Below are 27630 nucleotides of genomic sequence, written 5' to 3'. Positions count from 1 at the left end.
GTAAGAAAACAATTAGGCCTTTCCAATATTCACCTAATAAAGTGATACCCCTAAACAATAACCGTGTTTGTGTGTGACTCTGCAAACTGTATGAAAGTAACTAGCACAGGAAACTTCAGATGTAACGTGGAACTCAGTGTGTGCACCCACCAAACTAACTATAGTAGGCTACCTGGCTAACATGTGGCCAGTATATTGAATGATAGAGAGGTGTGCTAATGTAGTGCGTTACCAGTGGCAGGGGAAACTGCCACAATCATTTTCCTTAAACATAATCTTAGTTTATAACGTGACATTCATGTTTAAACGAACTTAACCCACGAATAAAGTTGATCAAAGTCATAAAACTTCATTCATCTCAGTTCTCCTACAGTGAATAATGAAAAGTCTAACTCCACCACCAAAACAGAAAATCACAGAGAAATCTCAGCCTGACAGATTTTGAGCTCTTTGCTCTTTGCATCAGCAGATACTTCAAGACTGAAATGTGGAAACAGTTTCTCAGTGAAAGTGTCTCTGTAAGTGTAGATGTGAGTTGCGTCTTCAGGGTTGTAGAAGGACACCTTCCCCCTGTCATAGTCCAGCTGGACTCTGATCCTCTGGAGACTCTTCTTCACTCTCACTGTCCCACCAAGTCCATCAGTATATTTTCCACTACGATGAAACAAACACCAGAATCCATATTGTGGTGTACCATCCCTCTCCACCTTCCTGTCAGCTGACTCTTTAACCAAACCAACAGTCCAGTGAGGATGGTCTCCCACCTCCACCTCCCAGCTGTGTTTCCCTGAGCTGAAGCCCTCAGAGCCCAGAATCTCAGCATATTGAGCGTTTCTCTCTGGATTATCAGGAAGCTGTTGGTGTGTGTCTCCATGTCTCACACTGATCAGGTCATCAGACAGATAGAGCCATCTGTTTGCAGTGTTTGGGTCCAGAATGACAGGAGTGAAGGTGATGTTGTCCTTCATCTTGTCCCAGACTCTGAAGGACAGGTTGCCCAGGTGTTTGGCCACATCTATCAGGGCTCCTGAGAGCAGCTGTGGATCTGACAGTGAGCACTGGGATCTGGTTCTGCTCTGAGTGGCTTTGTAACTGCTGAGGAAGGACACGTGTGAGAACTCACAGACAGAACACAAAGCTCTCTGCTCGTCCTTACAAAACAATTGAGGCTTTTCTTTATGTTTCCTACACACCAGCTCCTCTTCCTCCTCTTTCTCTTCTTTCTGTGTCTCAGATAGTCCAAACTTCAGTTTCCCAACAAAGGAGTCAGCAAGTTCCTTCAAAGTAAAGTAAACACGTGTATCTTTTGATGATTTCCTTTCACAAATCGGACAGCTTTTGTTTTGAGCTTGTTTCCAGAATTGTTCCAGGCAGCTGGAACAGAAGCTGTGGTCGCAGCCCAGAGTCACAGGATCTCTGAACGTCTCTGTACACACATGACAGCTCAGGCAACGTTCAAGTAAAATTTTCTCTGCCATTTTCTCTTCGCCCAAATTAATGTTGAATATCCACTCACTGAATCAAAGTTCCCTAAATCTTCTTCTTTTAATCCACCAGATGATGTTTCTCAGTGCAGATCTCACTCCCTGTAATGGCGTCTATCCTCTGTTCAACAATGCATGAATCTACTTTCATTCTCACCTCCTCTTTCACAAGTTAATCATTAATCATTACAAATGCAGCCAATAAAACACGTGGACGATCTGTCCTGTAGGCTGTGGGACAGGGTGGACAGGATTGACTTCAGCTGTTTACATCTGGTCCCAAACACTGCAGACCTCTCGTCTCTGTCTGGTGACTTCATCACTGTGAGAGATGAAGACTCACAAATGAACAGGAAGTGGAAGATTTCTGCTTGAACCAAATTTGGCATCTGATGTTTTCAGCATACAAGAGTAAAATGCATGAATGTGTGAGTGAAAGTCAGGAGGCTCAGAATAAGAAACACCATCAGACTTTATTAGACGATCAGTCTCGCTCATGGTTGCAGCTCATGTAATTAGCTTTTATCATCCTGCACTTTAGACTCTGATCACCAGATAAACCACATGAATCTCCTCTGATCTTATTTGCTTTTAGCTTTAGATATACGAGCGTCAAACTCTGACCTCAACATAGAGGCCAAAGGACAAAACATAAACTAAACATGAACTCAAACCACAGTGAGGTTTGTGCTTGTGTTGGATTCAGCAGATGGCTGGTTGGTCGCTCTCACTCTGTGTTTTGTCACGCCCGGCTTTGCCGTGCTGGGTGTGCCCCTCTACCTGGCTTGCCTGGCTTGTTATTATGATCTGTTGTTCCTCCTCCCCGCCACTAGGGGAGCTGTCGCTATGGGCCGTGCCAGGCTGATGACTGGGCGGATTGAGTGGGAGATAAAAGATGGCCTCCCCGTCGGCTCGCCCTCTCTCTTTGCGACTCTGGCCGGACGCTGAAAGGCTGGCTGCAGCTTTGCTCCTCATTTTGACCTCCTTTGCTCTGCACTACACCTGCTGATATGCACTGCACTTTTGGTTTGGCTTCTCATTATTGATTACCTTTGTTTGTGGTTACTTTAATAAATAGGTTTGCTATACTTTCACAATCAGCCTGGTCTCTCTGCTTTATGTCAGCTCCACTTGAGCCAAGTGGTCGTGACATAATGGGGGCTCGTCCAGCCGTGATTGTAACCCTGAATTTGGTGGTAATTTGGTAGGTTTACTCTGGTTCCCACTAAACTGCTGAGTGCGGTGTGTAGTCACGTGATTGGCGAATTTTTTGTGAATGAAGTCGTGGTGGCCGTAGTTTGGGCCTACCGTCTTCTGATCGCCGATTGTTTCTTTTGGGGAGATCAGAGCTGATTATCCTTTGGTCAAGCTTTGTTTTGAGGAAAATAAGGGAGCATTTAATTTGGTAACAATTTTTGGTTTGTTTGGTTTTGTTCTTGTGAAGGGTGAATGCTTTTCTTCTACGGAGCGATCAATCATTTAGAGCTTTGTCATCCCCATTCTAGAGCGTCTCCTCGCTGGGTTATAGGCTGCTGTGACACTGTTTCTGGGCCAGGGCACCGCTGTGGAGAACCGGCCGCATTGGTTTCTGTCAGGACGGTACGGACTCCAGCAGCGTTTGGTGAGTGAATGATGGAATCATCCTGGTCCTCGGACTCAGTGCGAAGATGGGTTATACTGGTGGTGGGTAAATGTTTAGGGGGAAGGCTCTGGTTGGTCTGTTCCGCTACTGAACTGTATTTTGCTTTGCGGCTACAATGACTTTTTGGCTGCTCCATCGGAGAGCTTATTGGTAGCGTTGACAAAAGAACAGTTGATACTTGTGGCATATCATTATTTAATTGAGTGGACAATTTCAAAGAGATCTAATAAAGAACAGTTAGTGGAGTTTATTTGTGAGCGTTTAAAGGAGAAGCAGGTATTGACGGGGGGTACACCTGTAGAACGTACGCCACCAGCGCCGTGGACAGCGTCAAGAGAACCATTACTGAACATGAGTGCATTAACGTTTGATGAACAAAAACAACTTTTGCAAATGGATCAACTGGAACAAGAGAGGGAACATAAGAAATGGGGGTTGGGGCATGAGGCTCATGAAAGAGAGAAACATCGACTCCTTCAAATGGAACTTAAACGTATCGAGCATGAGCAAGCTCGAGAGCTTGAGCGCACCAGGCTTAGGTTAGAAGCTGATGGTAGAGGCAGTGGCAGTGCCGGGGCCGCTCAGCATTCAGGCTTGGGGAGTATGATAAAGTTCCTTCCAAAGTTCAATGAGTGTGATCCCGATGTTTTCTTTTCTTTATTTGAAGATGTTGCTGCAGATCAAAATTGTAGTGAGAATAAAACTCTGCTTTTGCAGACTGTTCTAATTGGCCGTGCACAAGAAGCATTTGTGGCTTTGTCGTTTCAAGACAGGAGAAGTTATGAAAAAGTAAAAGAGGCTGTGCTGAAGTGTTATAAACTTGTTCCAGAAGCATATAGGCAAAGTTTTTCGCAACTTGAGGAAATTCGAAAGGCAAACCCACTCTTAGTTAGCCAGAGAGCTCACAAATGTTTTTAATCGTTGGCTCACTGCAGACAGTGTTGATGAATTTGATAGCTTCTGTGATTTAATGCTGTTGGAACAATTCAAAAACATATTGCGCGAACGCATTGCTACATATCTTAACGAACATAAAGTGAAGACAGCTGCCGAGGTGTGTGTGTTGACGCATAAGAATCAGTTGGGTTATTTGCGAGACTACTCACAGCGTTATGACAATCGCAGGGAGGACCGCGACCACCGCAGAGATCATCGCGACGTTGGTGCGCAGGTGCGGACGCAATGCGGATCCTCCTAGAAGGTCTGATTTTGTGCCTCATAACAGAACTGATAGAAACAGTGATGCAGACAATGAATGTAATTATAGTCGGCATTTGGGCCATTGGAAAAGGGATTGTCCATCTTTGCTTGCTCTTAGGAGTAGGCCTACAGCAATTACTAGCAAAGTCAAGGATGTCGGCTGTGCGGTTTCGATTCATGGCGTGCATTTGGGAAATGAACAAAAGGTGAATGTGTTTCAGTTGAATGCTGCAAAAACTGACTATGAGCATTCTAATGTACAGGATGTAAAGAGAATGGATGATGAACCTAAAGCAACAACCATGTCTAACTATGCTCCTTTTATTACAGAGGGGGTTGTGTCAATGGTGGGAGATGCTCGTACAGTGCCAGTGAAAATACTGCGTGACACAGGAGCATCGGAGAGTTTTATATGTCAATCGTCCTTGCCTTTCTCCTCTTTATCTGACACTGGGAAGTGTGTTCTGATTCGGGGAATTGGCCTTCATCCGTTTCCAGTGCCATTCACTTACAGTCTGGATTTGCGAATGGCGAAGTTATTATCGCTGTACGTCCAACTCTGCCGCTAGATGGTATTGACCTGATTATCGGAAATAATTTGGCGGGGGGGGGGGGGGGGCGTGTGTGGCCTGAGGAGTCATGTCCTCCTCCGGCCACACACGCCCCCCGGAGCAGCACCCACTGGACTCGGGCTGCCACTGCTCCAGATGTAGATGAGTCAAGTACATTTGTTTTTGCCCAGTATGAGCTCCTATTGAGCTCTCCTCAAAGTCTTTACAGATGGAATGAACCTCTTCTGTGCCTCAAACCTCTTTGGCTCTGATGACCTTCAGGACCTTTCACATAGAACAATGTGCCACTAAGAGATAAATATTCACATAAACTCATTTCAGTCACAGCGGCGACACCCTGAGGCATGTTGGTGTAACAGCAAGGTGACCCACTCTGCAGGCAGGAAATGAACCAGTACAGGTGAGACTCTTTCCACACTGTTGGACGCCTCCAAACTACTTTCCACTGGAGATGTTGATTTGTTTTTACTCCCACTTTCCCATGTTTACATCACACACATGACCTGCAGCCACAGACAGACGGAGAGACGCCAATGGGAACATTTGTCCTCAGCAGATATTCATATTAAATGAAAGTATTGTTAATATGTTATGAGTTTCTTTGGTAAGAAGCTGTATAAGAAGCAAGATGTATTGACGTGGTCCTGATGAGAGGAAACAACTGGTCAGTCTTCTAGTTTGTTGATTGACCTTTAAAGCATCCATCATGGCAGGGAGGCAGTGGCTCAGTGGGTAGAGTTTCCGCTTGGGAACCGGAGGGTCGCTGGTTTGAGCCTCTGCCATGGTGCCCCTGAGCAAGGCACCGAACCCTCAAGGGCTCCCCCCTTTGCGAAGGGTGGTAATGTAATGTAAGTCGCCTTGGATAAAAGCGTCTGCCAAATGATCGTAATGTAATGGCAGCACGTCTCACTAACATTTGGAATGAAAATGTCAAAGCTGCAGTGACGGTTTCCTCTGCTGTGACTCTGTGCAGACAGCAAATGCAGATGTAGAAAGAAATCAGGGAAAACCTCCACAAATCAGCCAAAGCAAAGAACAACACTGAGGAGCAGAGCAGCACACCTCCAGAGCAGCTGACAGGAAAGAAGGCGCTGCAGAGAGAGAAGGAGCTCCAGCAGGGGGCGCAATCACACAGAGTAAAGCACCAACAGGGCAGCAGATGGACGGCAGACTGATGCTTTCATGTAGCTGCACAATAAGAGGAATTTAGTGTTATAATACAGAATTAAGTTCAATATTTAGACAATCATGTTTGCATTGAACATAGGAAAGTGAAATTCTAATAACTCAAATCAATAATCATATTATAATCATATCATCTGCAGTAAAAAGGTTAAACACATAATGTTTAAGTTTCCTTTAAAGGACTCTGGCTCATAAACAGAAGCTTATTTGTGTTTTCAATGATAGTTTCTCTATTTTCTATCAATGGAAGCAAAGCCTGAGCTCTTCTTGCTCCAGATGATCTTATGTACTGGTGTTAAAGCTAAAATGATGTCAACTGCTAACAGCTAGTGAGCTGATTCATGTGGCAAACCATGTGAAACACATTTGCTTCAGTACACACTGTAAGCCTGACAGAAATTAAACAAAGTATATATGATAGTATATATAATACTATCATATTTGTGGCCCCCCAAATACTATTGTAAATGTTTTGCCAATTTAGACCTTAGTTAATAAACTCAGAGCTCAGCTGAAGAAGAATCTATAGGAAAATGCCCTGCAAAGTCCCCTTGTTCCCTACATCTGTCGTCATGAAACCTTATATCCTCAGATTGTGCATCTGTCTCACCCTCCCCCTGGTTAGCCAAGTCAGATGCTCTCACGGCTCCATTTCAACCTTCTTTTCCTTTCTCTGTTCTCCACACTTGCTGCTGTGCATAGCTATGCTCTTTTGGCAAGTAGAAGCCTGGAGGAGGGGGCAGGCGTCTCATGTAACGCGAAGGAGAATGGGGGCGAGAAACTGTCTGGGGGTTCTGGTCCTGCTGTGAGACCATTGCAACCTCTGGAGTCTCTGAAGGAGCTACGGGTACATTCTCATTCAGGTCCTCAGGTGGCTCATTCTCCGCCGATTGAGCGCAATGAGTTCTCTACCTTTCTAGCTTCAGCTGTATCTTCTTGAATGGGCTCCTGGTCAATCAGCTGTTCTTTCAACGAGTGAGCAATCTTTCTAAAACGGACAAGCAGACAAAAAACATGGCTATGGTTAAAAAGCTGCTTTCATTTACATCAAGATATGGAAATGGAAACATGCAGACATTTCTAAATCTTATCATATAAATAATTTTGAAATCTAATTGCAGCATGATTTTCTTTTAATTGACAGAAAGACGCAACAAAATGTTTGAGCTTGTCTGAAAGAGCAGAAAGAGACTGTTTGCTTTGTCATCTGGTTCTTCACTTAAGGACAGTCCCTCCTCACATGGTGCAGTGTGTGTGTGCGTACTTATGTGTGTGTGTTTGTGCGTGAGAGTACATCCATGCTCTGAGTTTGGTAGGCATGTGTCATGTTAGAGGGGAAGGTTGGGAACAGAAGGCTTTATTTCAGAGGACACATCAGTCCTCTGCCTTCATCCCAGGACTGAACTGTTCTCATGATTTGATGTGATTTGTCATGATTTGTGTTTGGACTGTCATGCTCTGAGACCTGTGTTACACTTTGTGTGATACACAGTAACGTGCTTGTGCCCGGGTCGTTGGGAATGAACTCATGGACTTCATAAAGCTGAAAACTTTTATTTCAATTCCGCTTTCATTTCCCACCATTGGCTGCCTTCACAGTCGTCTTGCCCTGATTGGTCAGACCAAGATATATGCGACTGGGCGGTTGGTTGATTTGTTGATTCGTCCTCAGGTTCATATTTATTTGGATTCTGTATTTATCTATTTATTGTGGTGAATGATTCTTTGTTGCTTTTCTTTCTTTGTGGTTTTGCTATTGTACAGCTCATGTAATGTCTGTGGTTGGGACACTGCTCCATGTAAAACACCACCAGTGTGTTTGAAAGGAGAGTGCACCCAATCTGTATCCTGCAAGTGTGACCTGAAACACAAACCAACATTGTTTGAATTATCATTTTTGGTTCCCTGCTGATTTTCTTCATCAACTTGACATTTATAATGTTTTGGACTTTCCCTTTGGCCCATCTTCTTCATTGATTTGATCCACTCAGGTCGTCATCACTGCCTGAGTGGGACATTGATCACTTTATGCTTGAATGATCCAGCTTTGTTGGTGTTAAATGTCCCTCCACACCCAAAAAGGAAGAAATAGCAGCATGTACGATGCAAAGGTGTTGTTTTTCTGTTCTTCTTTAGTGTGTTAACTAGCCTTCAACATCACTAAAATAACAGTCACATATTTAAAACGAGGGCGTACACAGTATTACACACCTGCAACCAACTACTATCATAGCTGCATTTTCTCTGCATCAACATGACGACTTGTTTTTGGTGTTTTTGTTTTACCTTTTCTACTGAATGCTGGTATACCACACCTTTCCACTTTGGTTAGGGTTAGATGATATAATGAAGATGACAGTGATTAGAGGATGACTATGAGGTGATGTGATGATGATTATTTAGCAAGCTTTACTACACGGCTCCATGTTGTCAGTGCAGAGCAACAGCTTCTTCAACGTCACTGAGAGAGTTGGAGGAGAACTTGTTGAACTCTGATCCAGCTGACAGGAATGAAGGCGCTGCAGGGAGGGAAGGAGCTCCAGCAGGGGGCGCAATCACACAGAGTAAAGCACCAATCAGAGCAACATTTGAATAGCAGACTGATGTTATTAGACAGACAAATCTACCAGACCATTATGCAAAGGTATTGAGCTGAATATGATTCATTTTAGTTTTGTATCTACAGAATTTACAGAATTGCCTGATTCTCTGGTTTCTCTGCTGTGTCTCTCTCTTCTTCCCCTTTGTCTCCCTTTGGTCTGTATGATCATATTCATCCTCTAGTTCTCTGATTCCGCAGATTATTGCTCTGTTCTCTTCCGTGCTACACGTGTTTCTGCTACTTACACAAAATGTGTTAAGGTGTTATCAATAAAATGACAGTTTCAATAGAAAGTCAACGTCTCTGTGTGTTTACAGCAGATACGTTTGCACAACATGTTGCACTGTGTAACTATGGATACACACAGAAAAGAGATGATGAAAGAGATGATTTAATATTTGTGCACAGATCAAATGATTTCTCTTCCATGAAACATTTCAACAGTGACAGTGGTGACAAATGTATTTCTCTCAACCCTCCACATGACTTTGTGCTTCATGTTTCTCTGGATCATAAACCTCCATCAGAGAAACAAGCAGACGTTCAACCTTTCTAAATGCTGCAGGATGGAGAAACACAAGCTAACATGAGAGAACCTCAGCCTCATCACACACACACACTGTAAACAGAAAACAGCTGATTACATCACAACATCTTCATCCTGGACAGTAAAACACAACATATTTAGTGTTTCTCTCTGGATTAAATCTCAAATGATCACAGACTGAAACCTACAAATAAGACAAGAAAACAAAATCAATGTTGAAATAATTTGATCCTTAATTAGTTTAAAATCATTTTCCTTTAACATAAATCAGTTTAGAACGTGACATTCATGTTTAAACAAACTTAACCCATGAATAAAGTTGATCAAAGTCATAAAACTTCATTCATCTCAGTTCTCCTACAGTGAATAATGAAAAGTCTAACTCCACCACCAAAACAGAAAATCACAGAGAAATCTCAGCCTGACAGATTTTGAGCTCTTTGCTCTTTGCATCAGCAGCTTTTCCAACATAGAAATATGGAAACAGTTTCTCAGTGAAAGTGTCTCTGTGAGTGTAGATGTGAGTTGCGTCTTCAGGGTTGTAGAAGGACACCTCCCCCCTGTCATAGTCCAGCTGGACTCTGATCCTCTGGAGACTCTTCTTCACTCTCACTGTCCCACCAAGTCCATCAGTGTATTTTCCACTACGATGCTTCAAACACCAGAGTCCAGATTTTGGTGAAGCATCCCCCTCCCCCTTCCTGTCAGCTGACTCTTTAGCCAAACCCACATTCCAGGCAGGATGGTCTCCCACCTCCACCTCCCAGCTGTGTTTCCCTGAGCTGAAGCCCTCAGAGCCCAGAATCTCAGCATATTTAGTGTTTCTCTCTGGATTATCAGGAAGCTGTTGGTGTGTGTCTCCCTGTCTCACACTGGTCAGGTCATCAGACAGATAGAGCGATCTGGCTGCAGTGTTTGGGTCCAGAATGACAGGAGTGAAGGTGATGTTGTCCTTCATCTTGTCCCAGACTCTGAAGGACAGGTTGCCCAGGTGTTTGGCCACATCTATCAGGGCTCCTGAGAGCAGCTGTGGATCTGACAGTGAGCACTGGGATCTGGTTCTGCTCTGAGTGGCTTTGTAACTGCTGAGGAAGGACACGTTGTGTTTCTGCAGCTCTTCTTCAACAGCACAGATACTGTCTGAAAGAGAGGAGAGCGTACCGTCAATCATCTTCATCTCTATGGCCATAGCCTTCCCCTTCTGCTCTTCTTCCTCCCTCAGAGCTGCCAGTCTGGACTCCTCTTCCTCTTTCAGGAGCTGCTGGAGCTTGTTGAACTTGGCTCTGATCTGCTTCTCTGTGGACATCAGCTGCTTCTTGGAGTGTTGAAACATTTCATTGTATGTTTTTTTAGCTTCTTTGTATTTCTTCTTCTTGTCCTGCAGAGACTCTAAGTCAGATTCCAGTTGGTCCTTCAGCTCACTGACTGCTTGCTCTATAGGAACCACATTGTGACTTTGATGGTGAGGAAAATCACAGACAGAACACAAAGCTCTCTGCTCGTCCTTACAAAACAATTTGGGCTTTTCTTTATGTTTCCTACACACCAGCTCCTCTTCCTCCTCTTCCTCTTCTTTCTGAGTCTCAGATGATCTTAACTTCAGTTTCCCAACAAAGGAGTCGGCAAGTTCCTTCAAAGTAAAGTTCACTCCTATTGTATCTTTTGATGATTTCCTTTTACAAATCGGACAGTTTTTGTTTTGAGCTTGTTTCCAGAATAGTTCCAGGCAGCTGGAACAGAAGCTGTGGTTGCAGCCCAGAGTCACAGGATCTCTGAACGTCTCTGTACACACATGACAGCTCAGGAAACTTTCCAAAAGAGCAAATTTCTCTGCCATTTTCTCTGGTATCCAGATTGTCTTTTTACTGCAAAACTCACCAAACTGAAGTTGTCCCAACGTTTTCTTTGAAGTCCTACAACACAAATGTCTTGTGAGCTCTCACTCCCTGTAATGGCGTCTCGGCTCTGTTCAGCGACAACAAATACACTTTCATTTTCTCTGGCCTCTTATTCTGAAGTTATGCAATATAACAATGTGACCAGCAGATGGGGTGACAGCACAACTTTCAGATTTTACCCTGTAAATGTCTTCTATCGCGCACTTCCCGGTGAAAATCACGGATCACTGTACTGTGATGTAAGGGACTAAACTGAATTTAAAGCTGTACTATGTAAGATTTGATGTAAAAATACTGTCTTCTCTGCTTATTAAAGGAGCTGAGATCACAGACAACAAACACAAACAACATCCGAGCCACTGAGAATACTAACTGTAGAGTAATTAGATTGAACTAAACGGAAGTTGTTTTTCTTTGAACTTTGTGGGTTTATAAAGAGAGATGACGGCTCATGATGCAGAGTTTCATGTCAAGGTGTCAAAGGGTTGTGTGGTGGTTTAGTTTCACTCTCATTTTGTAATATATTAGTTCACAAACACTGTTATTAAATACAGAGTCAACACAATGGAACGCTTGTTCACACAGTTGGGCCGTGTGTCAGTATGTGTTCATGTCTCTAGTCTGGGGTTTTCATTATCTCATTTCAGAATTGAGATGATTTAGACTCTCAAAATGTGTTAAACATTACATTACATTACGATCATTTGGCTGACGCTTTTATCCAAAGCGCCTTACATTACATTTACCACCCTAAACTCTCTAAACCTTCAAAGCTCAGCTGCAATGTTTGTAGCTGGAAATCTACAGCACATGCTTCAAACTTTTTTTCATTTCATATATGTTGCTTTTCAAGTCTGCGTTGCAAGATTTTATTGGAACTTCTGAATTTGCTTTCAGCGCTCCTCAGTGTGATTCCTTCTTCCTGTTGTACTTCCCACCTCCCTTCCCCTCAAGTTTTTTTTGTCACACCAACTTTCTCTGTCCACACCTGGGCGACAAAAACAGTGCACTGGAAATTCAGTATGTAAAGTTTGATGTCAAATCTATTATTATCGTTACTATATTAATGTTACTATTATATGATGTCATTTGTATAATTCAAATTTGATGCCAGTGGTACCTAGAGTTGATGAATTTTTTAAGTTTTCCTCTATCTTTTTAAGGAAGCATGATTTTGTCCCAATATTAACAGTGGCTGTGTTTTAGTGTGGTTATTAAGTGGAAAATTATATTGGCAGTTTTTGTAATTTGCTTCATGTATGTTATCTTTTACTGCACCTAAACTCATGGTCAACATTTCTTTTTTCTTTGGAAGGGGTGTGTTTCATGGATGTGAGTTGTGAGTGTAGAGCAGGGGTCTCCAACCTTTTTGCCTCGGAGAGCTACTTTGACAAAATAAAAGTGTAGGAGAGCTACTCCTGTTTTACATTATTCATAACATTTATCCACATGGCTGATTCTCCACCCAAACCAGCTGAATAAGCGTCTTTTGTGTAAACATTTACAAAATGTCGATATCCAACACTCAACACTCACATTTTGTATCAAAATGCACTTCAATTCAGGAACAGAAGCGTTTTTTTCTAGAGAGTGAGTGCTTGTGTGTGTGTTTGTGCTTTGCTTATTCAAAAGGAATGACTTTGTAGAACTGAAGGAACCTGTTTCTCCTGGGTGGGGCTGTTGGTTGCTCCTGCTGTTGCTAGACAACTGTTGGATATCAGTATGTTTGTAAATCAGTGTGTTTGTCTTCCATTGAAAATGACTAACAGAACAGGTCCTACTGTAGAGGCGTCCCTTGAACATGACACAGAAGTCCTGTTCCACCTGCTGACTTTCCTGTTACCAACTCATTGTTTCTGAACGTTTGAGTTTTCTTCATTATTACTGAAAAGCTGAAACATGATACATTGGTCTTTTATTTATGAAGATAAGTTGATCTAATTTTACTGCCCGGCACTGCAGTACAATTGTCTTAGAACAGAGGTTCTCAAACTGTGGTGTGATTCAAAGTGAAATCTAGAAGAATGGAATCGCAACAAATTGCATGTATGGAAATGGAAACATGCAGACATTCTTAAATCTAAGCATATAAATAATTTTGAAATCTAATTTCATTATGATTTTCTTTTAATTGACAAAAAGCCGCAACAAAATGTTTGAGCTTGTCCGAAAGAGCAGAAAGAGACTGTTTGCTTTGTCATCTGGTTCCTCACTTAAGGACAGTCCCTCCTCACATGGTGCAGTGGGTGTGTGCATACTTATGTGTGTGTGTGTTTGTGTGTGAGAGTACATCCATGCTCTGAGTTTGTTAGGCATGTGTCATGTTAGAGGGGAAGGTTGGGAACAGAAGGCTTTATTTCAGAGGACACATCAGTCCTCTGCCTTCATCCCAGGACTGAACTGTTCTCATGATTTGATGTGATTTGTCCTGATTTGTGTTTGGACTGTCATGCTCTGTGACCTGTGTTACACTTTGTGTGATACACAGTAACGTGCTTGTGCCCGGGTCGTTGGGAATGAACTCATGGACTTCACAAAGCTGAAAACAGATTTTTCAGTTCCGCTTTCATTTCCCACCATCTGCTGCCTTCACAGTCGTCTTGCCCTGATTGGTCAGACCAAGATATATGAGACTGGGCGGTTGGTTGATTTGGTGATTCGTCCTCAGGTTCATATTTATTTGGATTCTGTATTTATCTATTTATTGTGGTGAATAATTCTTTGTTGCTTTTCTTTCTTTGTGGTTTTGCTATTGTACAGCTCATGTAATGTCTGTGGTTGGGACACTGCTCCATGTAAAACACCACCAGTGTGTTTGAAAGGAGAGTGCACCCAATCTGTATCCTGCATGTGTGACCTGAAACACAGACCAACATTGTTTGAATTATCATTTTTGGTTCCCTGCTAATTTTCTTCATCAACTTGACATTTATAATGTTTTGGACTTTCCCTTTGGCTCATCTTCTCCATTGATTTGATCCACTCAGGTCGTCATCACTGCCTGAGTGGGACATTGATCACTTTATACTTGAATGATCCAGCTTTGTTGGTGTTAAATGTCCCTCCACACCCAAAAAGGAAGAAATAGCAGCATGTACGATGCAAAGGTGTTGTTTTTCTGTTCTTCTTTAGTGTGTTTGCTAGCCTTCAACATCACTTTAATAAGAGTCACATATTTAAAACGAGGGCGTACACAGTATTACACACCTGCAACTAACTATACCATCATAGCTGCATTTTCTCTGCATCAACAGGACGACTTGTTTTTGGTGTTTTCCTTTTTGTTTTTCCCTTTCTACTGAATGCTGGTATACCACACCTTTCCACTTTGGTTAGGGTTAGATGATATAATGAAGATGACAGTGATTAGAGGATGACTATGAGGGGATGTGATGATGATTATTTAGCAAGCTTTACTACACGGCTCCATGTTGTCAGTGCAGAGCAGCAGCTTCTTCAACGTCACTGAGAGAGTTGGAGGAGAACTTGTTGAACTCTGATCCAGCTGACAGGAATGAAGGCGCTGCAGGGAGGGAAGGAGCTCCAGCAGGGGGCGCAATCACACAGAGTAAAGCACCAATCAGAGCAACATTTGAATAGCAGACATGTTATTAGACAGACAAATCTACCAGACCATTATGCAAAGGTATTGAGCTGAATATAATTCATTTTAGAATTGCATTTCTAAATTATCAGTGTTTGCATTGAATATAAAGAAAGTTGTAAAAATCTTATCAGTCAAATCAATAATTTACAAATATAAATCTGTATCAGATTGAAAGTAAATCATATAATCTGCAGTAAAAAGGTTAAACACATAATGTTTAAGTTTCCATTAAATGACTCTGGTTCATAAACAGAAGCTTATTTGTGTTTTCAATGATAGTTTCTCTATTTTCTATCAATGGAAGCAAAGTCTGAGCTCTTCTTGCTCCAGATGATCTTATGTACTGAACAAGCAGGAAACACAACGTTTACATTTATAAGGACATTCAATCTGGATGCAGATGAATTGAAACCCTCCTGCAGTTTAAATGAAATGATCTTCATCTCTCCACTTTTCATCCTTTATAGCCAATATTGTGTTGTTGTTGTCATCCTGAGCTCAGTGAGGCTCTGCTGCCTTCAGTCACATGAAGCTTCACTGAGACGAGCTGCAGTGACTGTGGTCACTCTGAACCTGGGCCATCTTCTTCCTCCACACTCTCACTAAGCTGCACTGACAACACTGAGTCTGCTCCTCTTCGTCGTCTTTCACTCTTCCTCCTCGTCGCCCTGTTTCCAGCCTCATTCTCTGGTTTCTCTGCTGTGTCTCTCTCTTCTTCCTCTTTGTCTCCCTTTGGTCTGTATGATCATATTCATCCTCTAGTTCTCTGATTCTGCAGATTATTGCTCTGTTCTCTTCCGTGCTACACATGTTTCTGCTACTTACAGATAATGTGTTAAGGTCTTATCAATAAAATGACAGTTTCAATAGAAAGTCAACGTCTCTGTGTGTTCACAGCAGATACGTTTGCACAACATGTTGCACTGTGTAACTATGGATACACACAGAAAAGAGATGATGAAAGAGATGATTTAATATTTGTGCATAGAACAAATGATTTCACTTCCATGAAACATTTCAACAGTGACAGTGGTGACAAATGTATTTCTCTCAACCCTCCACATGACTTTGTGCTTCATGTTTCTCTGGATCATAAACCTCCATCAGAGAAACAAGCAGACGTTCAACCTTTCTAAATGCTGCAGGATGGAGAAACACAAGCTAACATGAGAGAACCTCAGCCTCATCACACACACACTGTAAACAGAAAACAGCTGATTACATCACAACATCTTCATCCTGGACAGTAAAACACAACATATTTAGTGTTTCTCTCTGGATTAAATCTCAAATGATCACAGATTGAAACCTACAAAATCAAAATCAATGTTGGAATAATTTGATCCTTAATTAGTTTTAAATCCTTTTCCTTGAACATAATCTTAGTTTATAACGTGACATTCATGTTTAAACAAACTTAACCCATGAATAAAGTTGATCAAAGTCATTCATCTTCATTCATCTCAGTTCTCCTACAGTGAATAATGAAAAGTCTAACTCCACCACCAAAACAGAAAATCACAGAGAAATCTCAGCCTGACAGATTTTGAGCTCTTTGCTCTTTGCATCAGCAGCTTCTCCAACACTGAAATATGGAAACAGTTTCTCAGTGAAAGTGTCTCTGTGTGTGTAGATGTGAGTTGCGTCTTCTGGGTCGTAGAAGGACACCTCCCCCCTGTCATAGTCCAGCTGGACTCTGATCCTCTTGAGACTCTTCTTCACTCTCACTGTCCCACCAAGTCCATCAGTGTATTTTCCATTATGAAGCACCAAACACCAGGGTCCAGATTTTATTGTAACATCCCTCTTCCCCTTCCTGTCAGCTGACTCTTTAACAAAACCCACATACCAGAAAGGAAGGTCTCCCACCTCCACCTCCCAGCTGTGTTTCCCTGAGCTGAAGCCCTCAGAGCCCAGAACATCGGCATAGTAAGTGTGTCTCTCTGGATTATCAGGAAGCTGTTGGTGTGTGTCTCCATTTCTCACACTGATCAGGTCATCAGACAGATAGAGCCATCTGTTTGCAGTGTTTGGGTCCAGAATGACAGGAGTGAAGGTGATGTTGTCCTTCATCTTGTGCCAGACTCTGAAGGACAGGTTGCCCAGGTGTTTGGCCACATCTATCAGGGCTCCTGAGAGCAGCTGTGGATCTGACAGTGAGCACTGGGATCTGGTTCTGCTCTGAGTGGCTTTGTAACTGCTGAGGAAGGACACGTTGTGTTTCTGCAGCTCTTCTTCAACAGCACAGATACTGTCTGAGAGAGAGGAGAGCTTCTCCTCAATCATCTTCATCTCTCTGGCCATAGCCTTCCCCTTCTGCTCCTCTTCCTCCCTCAGAGCTGCCAGTCTGGACTCCTCTTCCTCTTTCAGGAGCTGCTGGAGCTTGTTGAACTTGGCTCTGATCTGCTTCTCTGTGGACATCAGCTGCTTCTTGGAGTGTTCAATCATTTCCTTGTATGTTTCTTTAGCTTCTTTGTATTTCTTCTTCTTGTCCTGCAGAGACTCTAAGTCAGATTTCAGTTGGTCCTTCAGCTCACTGACTGCTTGTTCTATAGGAACCACATTGTGACTTTGATGGAGTGAGAACTCACAGACAGAACACAAAGCTCTCTGCTCGTCCTTACAGAACAATTTGGGCTTTTCTTTATGTTTCCTACACACCAGCTCCTCTTCCTCCTCTTTCTCTTCTTTCTGTGTCTCAGATGGTCTTAACTTCAGTTTCCCAACAAAGGAGTCAGCAAGTTCCTTCAAAGTAAAGTTCACTCCGATATTATCTTTTGATGATTTCCTTTTACATATCGGACAGTTTTTGTTTTGAGCTTGTTTCCAGAATAGTTCCAGGCAGCTGGAACAGAAGCTGTGGTTGCAGCCCAGAGTCACAGGATCTCTGAACGTCTCTGTACACACATGACAGCTCAGGTAACTTTCGAAAAGAGCAATTTTCTCTGCCATTTTCTCTGGTATCCAGATTGTCTATTTACTGCAAAACTCACCTAATTGAAGTTGTCCCAACGTTGTTTTTGAAGTCCTACAACACAAATGTCTTGTGAGCTCTCACTCCCTGTAATGGCGTCTCGGCTCTGTTCAGCGACAACAAATACACTTTCATTTTCTCTGGCCTCTTATTCTGAAGTTATGCAATAGAACAATGTGACCAGCAGATGGTGGTGACAGCACAACTTTCAGATTTTACCCTGTAAATGTCTTCTATCGCGCACTTCCCGGTGAAAATCACGGATCACTGTACTGTGATGTAAGGGACTAAACTGAATTTAAAGCTGTACTATGTAAGATTTGTATGTAAACATACTGTCTTCTCTGCTTATTAAAGGAGCTGAGATCACAGACAACAAACACAAACAACATCCGAGCCACTGAGAATACTAACTGTAGAGTAATTAGATTGAACTAAACGGAAGTTGTTTTTCTTTGAACTTTGTGGGTTTATAAAGAGAGATGACGGCTCATGATGCAGAGTTTCATGTAAAGGTGTCAAAGGGTTGTGTGGTGGTTTAGTTTCACTCTCATTTTGTAATATATTAGTTCACAAACACTGTTATTGAATACAGAGTCAACACAATGGAACGCTTGTTCACACAGTTGGGCCGTGTGTGATGTACTCCTGTTTTCCCACCGCTGCCTGGAGGTCCGTCGTCTGGTTGGTAAGTTCAGTGGAGTTAAAACTCACAACAAAGAATCTGATTAGAGAAGAGGGAGAATCGAGGCTGGGCTTGTGTGTGTGTGTGTGTGTGTGTGTGTGTGTGTGTGTGTGTGTGTGTGTGTGTGTGTGTGTGTGTGTGTGTGAAAGAGAAGATTGCGCAACAAAATGCTGGGAAGTCCCAGTCGTCTTTAACCCGAAGACGCATCTTGAATGATTTTAACAAAGGTGTCAAACGTTCCATAAATGAGACTTTGGAATGCGTAAAAACATTTCTTATTTGCTGGAAACCTCAAGGAGCTCGGGGGTCCTGAACGACTATACAAGAGATTCTTCTACAAAAACTATATGAGCTCTCTGCGGCTCACTAGGAGAGTAAAATCAGATTTGCTGGCTCACAGGAAGACAACGAGAGAAACGGCTCTCCTGTGAAAAGGTTGGTTTGCTTCTTCAAAAATACATTGCAGTTTCCATATCAGCGGGTCCGATTGATCTATAGCAGTATTAAATATATAACAACAATATAACTGGAGGAGAGGACGTTTAGGAGAAGTTCTGTAAGTAAAATCAATCAAAAGAGAATTCAACAGAAGTAAAACATATAAGTGTACTTACAGAATTAAAACTACAGTAATTGGAGCATTTTAGATGTGGAAATTTGCTATATTTCTGCATAATTGAAATTGACTTTTTAAATGCACTAAAGTAATTTTCAAAAATCTAAAAGTTGATGTGAAAAGCTAAAAGTTGAAGAATTAGGGCTCAATAAGAGGAGATAAGTGATAATGCATAAGAGGTCCCGCTTAAGTACTTGAGCTTGGGTTTTGTCTCCCGAGACCCTGAGAAAGAGAGAGACACGCACCAGGACAATCACACCTTGCCCACTTCTCAATGAGACCTAACTAAAGTTATTAATTCAGAGATACATAGATCAGAGTAAACAAATAATTTGGACAAATAGAGAGATAGGTGGGTAGAGCTTCTGCTTGGGAACCGGAGGGTCGCCGGTTCGAGCCCCTGCCGAGGTGCCCCTGAGCATGGCACCGAACCCTCAATTGCTCCTCCCTCTGCGAAGGTTGGTAATGTAATGTAAGTCGCTTTGGATGAAAGCGTCTGCCAAATGATCGTAATGTAATGTAATGTAATTCAAAAGAACAGAAATCTTAGAATTGCCATATAAGCTGTTGTTAATTGTTACAATTGCTGTCCCTTCAATATTTAAATTGACAATAGCAGTGTGTGTGGGTATGTGTGTGGTCAGCGCTGACAGAATTGAATGCATGTGTGTAGTGAGGAAGTGGTCCCTGTGTGTGTGACTGCAAGAACAAAAGGGAGCCGTGTGTGTGTCCAGTCTGGGCACCATTGCAAATACGAAGTACATTAAAATCTGAAATTTGAAGCTGAAAATTGTAGAAGAAGTACAACTAGTAAAAACTTGTACCATAAAGTAGCCGCAAAATTAATGGTTGAATGTTCCTTCTGGCAACATAATCGGTTAAAAAGCTGTTGCAGTGCTGTTTTGTTGTGTGCTGCGGGAGCACTGCTGTTGCTGGGTAGAAAAATAGCTAAAACTTAACTGTTGCTATATTCTGTGCTGTATTGCTATATTCACCCAGTGTGTTGAGACAGATGTGTACGCAGCGCTGTCCTGTGCCCGACTGAAGCATAGGAGGGGCGTATACCACCGAGTGGGCGTGCCTAGATCTCACACACTCGGGCCTGCTAAACAGGAAGAAAGGAGAGAGGCTGACTTCCCTCCTCCCCATCTGAGACTCTGGAGTCAGGTCTGACCACCACATTTTCTATACATAAACTGAGAGCTACAATACAGTATTGGCATATATTGTTGCATTGTTTAATTTAAATGTATTACCAGATGCTGAATTCAGAATAAGTGCTTAAGAAGAGGTGACTTAGGACATATAACTACTATAAGTTGTGCTTGAAACATGTATGCTGCTTAACTTAGTGAATAAGACCAAATTGTAATTATTGCCGTTCTAAAACTACGCAATTGAGCCTGTCCAGGTATAAAAACATCAACAGACAATATTGAAATTGTTGATACGTACAGCAGAAATGGACGGGATACCGGTAACCCTCTTGGGAATGAAATATCCCCTGAGCAAAAAGACATAGAGAAAACATCTGAAAAATGGGTAAAGCTAACTCAAAACCTGTGCAGTCCCTGGCCAGCTGGAGGCACATTTGATGTCAATGCATGTGAAGAGATGCAACTGAGAATAAAAGACTACAAACCGTCGGACAAAGGCAAGAAAAGACAACAGAAGAGAGAGAAAGAGGAAGAGACAATTAAATTGTTCAAAGATGAAGGCACAAATTACAGGAACAGGTTGAGAGAAATCAGACGAAGCAGACAAAGAAACAGCTAGTGTTTCAGGAGACATTGACTTAGCTCCTTACAGAGCATGTCCTGTCCAATACAAAGAGTCGACTCCAAAAGTTTACAGTAGAGAAAGGAACAAGGAAGTTACGAAGGTCAAACCAAAAGTCTTAGATTGTTTTGCAGAGAGAAACCAGGCTCTGAAAGAGGAAGAGGCAGAGGCATATTGCTTGAAGTTTGACCAACTAGGTGAAAAAAAACAGGAACATACCAGGTATCAAGAGATAGAAGTAGAGACAGAATTGGAAAAAGGGCAAAGAGATGCTAAAGGAGAAGAGAAGACACAGTATATGACAGAGCAAAGTAGGAAGTGAAGCTCGAGGAAGTTACACTGAAGGATCTCTGGAAGCAGAAAAGAAAGATATTGTGGCAGGAAGTCTTACATTTGCTGCAGGAAGCCAACAGGGGGCCAAAAGAAAAGAGAACGATTATGACCTTAGATACAGACCTGCAATAAGGCCTCCAGACAGATATGACCCTGGGCAATATCCAATATTGATAAAGGGGGCACAGGGACAGTATATCCCTTGGCAAACACTCGACCTTGAGGGGCTGATTGCTCGACTTCCTAACATCCATGAGGCGGCCAGCAAATGGATAAAAGCATTCGAAGAAGAGACAGTGGGCAAAATATTGGCTCTTGGTGACATTAAGGCACTGTGGGCCCGAACCATGGGGGCGCCAACGATGGAAAATGTCTCGGGCATGAGTGGCGCACACTGGATGATTGATCCACTAGCCGATGGAACTGAATTCAATCCATATGGAGCTGGCTTATGGGGGGCCCTGAGGAAAGAATATCCGATGGAGGCAGGAAACTGAGGAGGAAGCTGAGAGAAGCCCTCTACTAACCACACTGTTCAGAACATCAGTGATAGAGGCCATGCCAAGCTCAGTAAAAAGCAGATTGGAGGACGTTGTGGGACTGACATTAAAGTCGCACAGAGAATTCTGTGACCATGTGGTACATGCCACAGAAAAATACAGAAAGGATGAGGAGAGAATGAGGACGCTGGAGAAAGACATTCAAAGGAAACTTGCTCAGCTACAACTTAGTGAACTGACTAACAAATATAAGAAAAACTTTCAAGTCCCAGTTCTGAACAGTCAGTCAGGTGAAGAGACACCTGTCACTCAACCCTCTGCTCCACCTCCTGTCCAACCCCCTCCCATCATCAATGTCTATTCCCAATAGCAACGATTACAACAACAGGCTCCAAAGATGAGGAGACCACCTGCATCGCACCGCAGAGGAGGCAAGGGGGGACGACCTCCAAGACAAGGACCTCCAAGACTCTGCTGGGGATGCGGGCAGCCCGGACACAATCGCCAAAGTTGCCCATCAAACCCGTGGCCAGCTCCCAATTGGACCGAACGGGGCTCTGGTGATCAGCCACCCCAACGAAGACTAACGGAAGACAAACTGCTCTAAAATTCATGTCAATTTGTTAGGGAGAGATGGATTATGTAAATTAAAAGTAAAAAGCTGGTGTTCACCACAAGGACTGTACATTGACACTTCTGGAATCAATCTTCAAATGAGCGTACCATCAAAAAGAAGAAATGTTTATTGGCTGGGGGATACAACTGAACAAATGACTAAAATTCTACAGAAGTGGGAACATTTTAAATTGAATCTAATACATAATAATAGGATAACAGGGAGCAGCCATAAATATTGACCCCCAATCCTTTCATTTTCAGAGTGATACACTGTTCCTGAATCTATAACATACATGACTCTGTGGGTAAATCTTCATTTTGAATCAAAAGAGGGGTACTTTTAGACAGCGCTAGTTTACTGTTTTATTTTTACTATTTGTATTATTGAGTTCTTTACGCATCTGAAGGTGAAAAGCTCCAGAGTGCCCGTGTGGGACATGTGTTACATGCTCTGTACGATGGTTGGGTTGATGCATTATGAAAGTTTATTATTTTGTTTACAGATGGAATGAGCCTCTTCTGTGCCTCAAACCTCTTTGGCTCTGATGACCTTCAGGACCTTTCACATAGAACAATGTGCCATCAAGAGATAAATATTCACATAAACTCATTTCAGTCACAGCGGCGACACCCTGAGGCATGTTGGTGTAACAGCAAGGTGACCCACTCTGCAGGCAGGAAATGAACCAGTACAGGTGAGACTCTTTCCACACTGTTGGACGCCTCCAAACTACTTTCCACTGGAGATGTTGCTTTGTTTTTACTCCCACTTTCCCATGTTTACATCACACACATGACCTGCAGCCACAGACAGCCGGAGAGACGCCAATGGGAACATTTGTCCTCAGCAGATATTCATTTTAAATGAAAGTATTGTTAATATGTTGAATATACTCTGTGAAATTATGAGTTTCTTTGGTAAGAAGCTGTATAAGAAGCAGGATGTATTGACGTGGTCCTGATGAGAGGAAACAACAGGTCAGTCTTCTAGTTTGTTGATTTACCTTTAAAGCATCCATCATGGCAGCACGTCTCACTAACATTTGGAATGAAAATGTCAAAGCTGCAGTGACGGTTTCCTCTGCTGTGACTCTGTGCAGACAGCAAATGCAGATGTAGAAAGAAATCAGGGAAAACCTCCACAAATCAGCCAAAGCAAAGAACAACACTGAGGAGCAGAGCAGCACACCTCCAGAGCAGCTGACAGGAAAGAAGGCGCTGCAGGGAGAGAAGGAGCTCCAGCAGGGGGCGCAATCACACAGAGTAAAGCACCAACAGGACAGCAGATGGACGGCAGACTGATGCTTTCATGTAGCTGCACAATAAGAGGAATTTAGTGTTATAATACAGAATTAAGTTTAATATTTAGACAATCGTGTTTATTTTGAATATAGGAAAGTGAAAATCGAATCACTCAAAGCAATAATCATATTATAATCATATCATCTGCAGTAAAAAGGTTAAACACATAATGTTTAAGTTTCCTTTAAAGGACTCTGGTTTATAAACAGAAGCTTATTTGTGTTTTCAATGATAGTTTCTCTATTTTCTATCAATGGAAGCAAAGTCTGAGCTCTTCTTGCTCCATATGATCTTATGTACTGAACAAGCAGGAAACACAACGTTTACATTTATAAGGACATTCAATCTGGATGCAAATGAATTGAAACCCTCCTGCAGTTTAAATGAAATGATCTTCATCTCTCCACTTTTCATCTTTTATAGCCAATATTGTGTTGTTGTTGTCTTCCTGCACACACTCACTAAGCTGCACTGACAACGCTGAGTCTGCTCCTCTTTGTCGTCTTTCACTCTTCCTCCTCGTCGCCCTGTTTCCAGCCTGATTCTCTGGTTTCTCTGCTGTGTCTCTTTCTTCTTCCCCTTTGTCTCCCTTTGGTCTGTATGATCATATTCATCCTCTAGTTCTCTGATTCTGCAGATAATTGCTCTGTTCTCTTCCGTGCTACACGTGTTTCTGCTACTACAGAAAATGTGTAATGGTGTTATCTATAAAATGTCAGTTTCAATAGAAAGTCAACGTCTCTGTGTGTTTACAGCAGATACGTTTGCACAACATGTTGCACTGTGTAACTATGGATACACACAGAAAAGAGATGATGAAAGAGATGATTTAATATTTGTGCACAGATCAAATGATTTCTCTTCCATGAAACATTTCAACAGTGACAGTGGTGACAAATGTATTTCTCTCAACCCTCCACATGACTTTGTGCTTCATGTTTCTCTGGATCATAAACCTCCATCAGAGAAACAAGCAGACGTTCAACCTTTCTAAATGCTGCAGGATGGAGAAACACAAGCTAACATGAGAGAACCTCAGCCTCATCACACACACACTGTAAACAGAAAACAGCTGATTACATCACAACATCTTCATCCTGGACAGTAAAACACAACATATTTAGTGTTTCTCTCTGGATTAAATCTCAAATGATCACAGATTGAAACCTACAAATAAGACACGAAAAACAAAATCAATGTTGGAATAATTTGATCCTTAATTAGTTTAAAATCATTGTCACACTCCGCCCCCTCGAGTGTGGGTAGTGAGCCTGGAGGCTAACTGGAAACGGTGTAGTTTGACCTTCAAATGTCCAAAAAGTCACCAAAACAGAGTCCATTGGATGCGAAAGATGACGTGGATTATTGTCCTTCAAATACAGTCCAGGCAGTTTGTGAGCAAAAAGTAACTCAAAATTGCATCCGTCAAAACAAAACACAACAAATAGTTACAACGCACCACGCAAACCACCATCCCCTCCATTAAAAGGCTTGGCCTGTCCCACTGGACCGTACCACCTTTAATTGGAATCAATCACATAATCTATAAACCCCACAGGTAATTTACCATACCAGAAATCATTATATACTGCTCACACTTATTTACCACACATACTCAATCCAGAAATAAGCTTACAAACCCCTTTTAACCCCACATTGGTTAGGGTTCACTAAGATGGACTGAGCATGCTCCCTACAGGCTACTCAGGCATTACAAAAGGCCGCCTACAACAAGGCTCGGGTCCTTTATCCCTGCCCAGCACCGGGAAGCACTGTGGTAAGAAAACAATTAGGCCTTTCCAATATTCACCTAATAAAGTGATACCCCTAAACAATAACCGTGTTTGTGTGTGACTCTGCAAACTGTATGAAAGTAACTAGCACAGGAAACTTCAGATGTAACGTGGAGCTCAGTGTGTGCACCCACCAAACTAACTATAGTAGGCTACCTGGCTAACATGTGGTCAGTGTATTGAATGATGGAGAGGTGTGCTAATGTAGTGCGTTACCAGTGGCAGGGGAAACTGCCACAATCATTTTCCTTAAACATAATATTAGTTTATAACGTGACGTGAAATCACAGAGAAATCTCAGCCTGACAGATTTTGAGCTCTTTGCTCTTTGCATCAGCAGCTTCTCCAACATTGAAATATGGAAACAGTTTCTCAGTGAAAGTGTCTCTGTAAGTGTAGATGTGAGTTGCGTCTTCTGGGTCATAGAAGGACACCTCCCCCCTGTCATGGTCCAGCGTGACTCTGATCCTCTGGAGACTCTTCTTCACTCTCACTGTTCCACCAAGTCCATCAGTGTATTTTCCACTACGATGATCCAAACACCAGAATCCATATTCTGGTGAAGCATACATCTCCCCCTCCCTGTCAGCTGACTCTTTAGCCAAACCAACAGTCCAGGCAGGATGGTCTACCACCTCCACCTCCCAGCTGTGTCTCCCTGAGCTGAAGCCCTCAGAGCCCAGAACATCGGCATATATAGTGTTTCTCTCTGGATTTTCAGGAAGCTGTTGGTGGTTTGTGTCTCCATATCTCACACTGATCAGGTCATCAGACAGATAGAGCCATCCGTTTGCAGTGTTTGGGTCCAGAATGACAGGAGTGAAGGTAATGTTGTCCTTCATCTTGTCCCAGACTCTGAAGGACAGGTTGCCCAGGTGTTTGGCCACATCTATCAGGGCTCCTGAGAGCAGCTGTGGATCTGACAGTGAGCACTGGGATCTGGTTCTGCTCTGAGTGGCTTTGTAACTGCTGAGGAAGGACACGTTGTGTTTCTGCAGCTCTTCTTCAACAGCACAGATACTGTCTGAGAGAGAGGAGAGCTTCTCCTCAACCATCTTCATCTCTCTGGCCATAGCCTTCCCCTTCTGCTCCTCTTCCTCCCTCAGAGCTGCCAGTCTGGACTCCTCTTCCTCTTTCAGGAGCTGCTGGAGCTTGTTGAACTGGGCTCTGAGCTGCTTCTCTGTGGACATCAGCTGCTTCTTGGAGTGTTCAATCATTTCATTGTATGTTTCTTTAGCTTCTTTGTATTTCTTCTTCTTGTCCTGCAGAGACTCTAAATCAGATTCCAGTTGGTCCTTCAGCTCACTGACTGCTTGTTCTATAGGAACCACATTGTGACTTTGATGGAGTGAGAACTCACAGACAGAACACAAAGCTCTCTGCTCGTCCTTACAGAACAATTTGGGCTTTTCTTTATGTTTCCTACACACCAGCTCCTCTTCCTCCTCTTCCTCTTCTTTCTGAGTCTCAGATGGTCTTAACTTCAGTTTCCCAACAAAGGAGTCAGCAAGTTCCTTCAAAGTAAAGTTCACTCCGAGATTAGCTTTTGATGATTTCCTTTTACAAATCGGACAGTTTTTGTTTTGAGCTTGTTTCCAGAATTGTTCCAGGCAGCTGGAACAGAAGCTGTGGTTGCAGCCCAGAGTCACAGGATCTCTGAACGTCTCTGTACACACATGACAGCTCAGGTAACTTTCAAGTAAAATTTTCTCTGCCATTTTCTCTGGTATCCAGATTGTCTATTTACTGTAAAACTCACCAAACTGAAGTTGTCCCAACTTTGTTTTTGAAGTCCTTCAACACAAATGTCTTGTGAGCTCTCACTCCCTGTAATGGCGTCTCGGCTCTGTTCAGCGACAACAAATACACTTTCACTTTCTCTAGCCTCTTATTCAGAAGTTATGCAATATCACAATGTGACCAGCAGATGGTGGTGACAGCACAACTTTCAGATTTTACCCTGTAAATGTCTTGTATCGCGCACTTCCTGGTGAAAATCACGGATCACTGTACTGTGATGTAAGGGACTAAACTGAATCTAAAGCTGTACTATGTAAGATTTGATGTAAAAATACTGTCTTCTCTGCTTATTAAAGGAGCTGAGATCACAGACAACAAACACAAACAACATCCGAGCCACTGAGAATACTAACTGTAGAGTAATTAGATTGAACTAAACGGAAGTTGTTTTTCTTTGAACTTTGTGGGTTTATAAAGAGAGATGACGGCTCATGATGCAGAGTTTCATGTAAAGGTGTCAAAGGGTTGTGTGGTGGTTTAGTTTCACTCTCAT

At 42.5% G+C, this 27630-nt stretch overlaps 3 protein-coding genes and 1 long non-coding RNA gene across 4 annotated transcripts in view; all 4 read right to left on the bottom strand.

The window, feature by feature from the left end:
- LOC143005706 (uncharacterized) overlaps positions 1-828 on the bottom strand; it is a 40968-nt gene extending 40140 nt beyond the window's left edge. The window contains exon 1 of the long non-coding RNA XR_012964084.1: positions 173-828. This is a non-coding gene — a long non-coding RNA (uncharacterized LOC143005706). The remainder of the gene's footprint in view (positions 1-172) is intronic.
- Positions 829-9126: 8298 nt separating this feature from the next.
- On the bottom strand, positions 9127-11217 carry LOC143005790 (zinc-binding protein A33-like). Its single transcript, XM_076157175.1, has one exon. It carries the CDS (start codon positions 11067-11069, stop codon positions 9636-9638), a length of 1434 nt encoding a protein of 477 aa, XP_076013290.1. The 5' UTR covers positions 11070-11217; the 3' UTR covers positions 9127-9635.
- Positions 11218-15855: 4638 nt separating this feature from the next.
- LOC143005789 (E3 ubiquitin-protein ligase TRIM35-like) lies at positions 15856-17821 on the bottom strand. The gene has a single exon (XM_076157174.1). The coding sequence runs from the start codon at positions 17687-17689 to the stop codon at positions 16256-16258; it is 1434 nt and encodes a 477-aa protein (XP_076013289.1). The 5' UTR covers positions 17690-17821; the 3' UTR covers positions 15856-16255.
- A 6699-nt stretch (positions 17822-24520) lies between these two features.
- On the bottom strand, positions 24521-27211 carry LOC143005800 (E3 ubiquitin-protein ligase TRIM35-like). The gene has a single exon (XM_076157188.1). It carries the CDS (start codon positions 27053-27055, stop codon positions 25622-25624), a length of 1434 nt encoding a protein of 477 aa, XP_076013303.1. The 5' UTR covers positions 27056-27211; the 3' UTR covers positions 24521-25621.
- Positions 27212-27630: the final 419 nt, after the last annotated feature.

Source organism: Genypterus blacodes, unplaced genomic scaffold (genome assembly GCF_046128005.1).
Source record: "Genypterus blacodes isolate CSIRO-AG114 ecotype Tasmania unplaced genomic scaffold, CSIRO-AGI_Gbla_v1 ptg000072l_1, whole genome shotgun sequence".
Taxonomy (NCBI): domain Eukaryota; kingdom Metazoa; phylum Chordata; class Actinopteri; order Ophidiiformes; family Ophidiidae; genus Genypterus; species Genypterus blacodes.
The sequence above is the reverse complement of the archived record's forward strand: the minus strand, read 5'-3'. Positions and strand labels throughout refer to the sequence as shown.

Excerpts from the sequence above, each read along its gene's own strand:
- LOC143005790 (XM_076157175.1), bottom strand. The coding sequence starts at position 11,069 with ATGGCAGAGAAATTTGCTCTTTTGGAAAGTTTCCTGAGCTGTCATGTG.
- LOC143005800 (XM_076157188.1), bottom strand. The coding sequence starts at position 27,055 with ATGGCAGAGAAAATTTTACTTGAAAGTTACCTGAGCTGTCATGTGTGT.
- LOC143005789 (XM_076157174.1), bottom strand. The coding sequence starts at position 17,689 with ATGGCAGAGAAAATTGCTCTTTTCGAAAGTTACCTGAGCTGTCATGTG.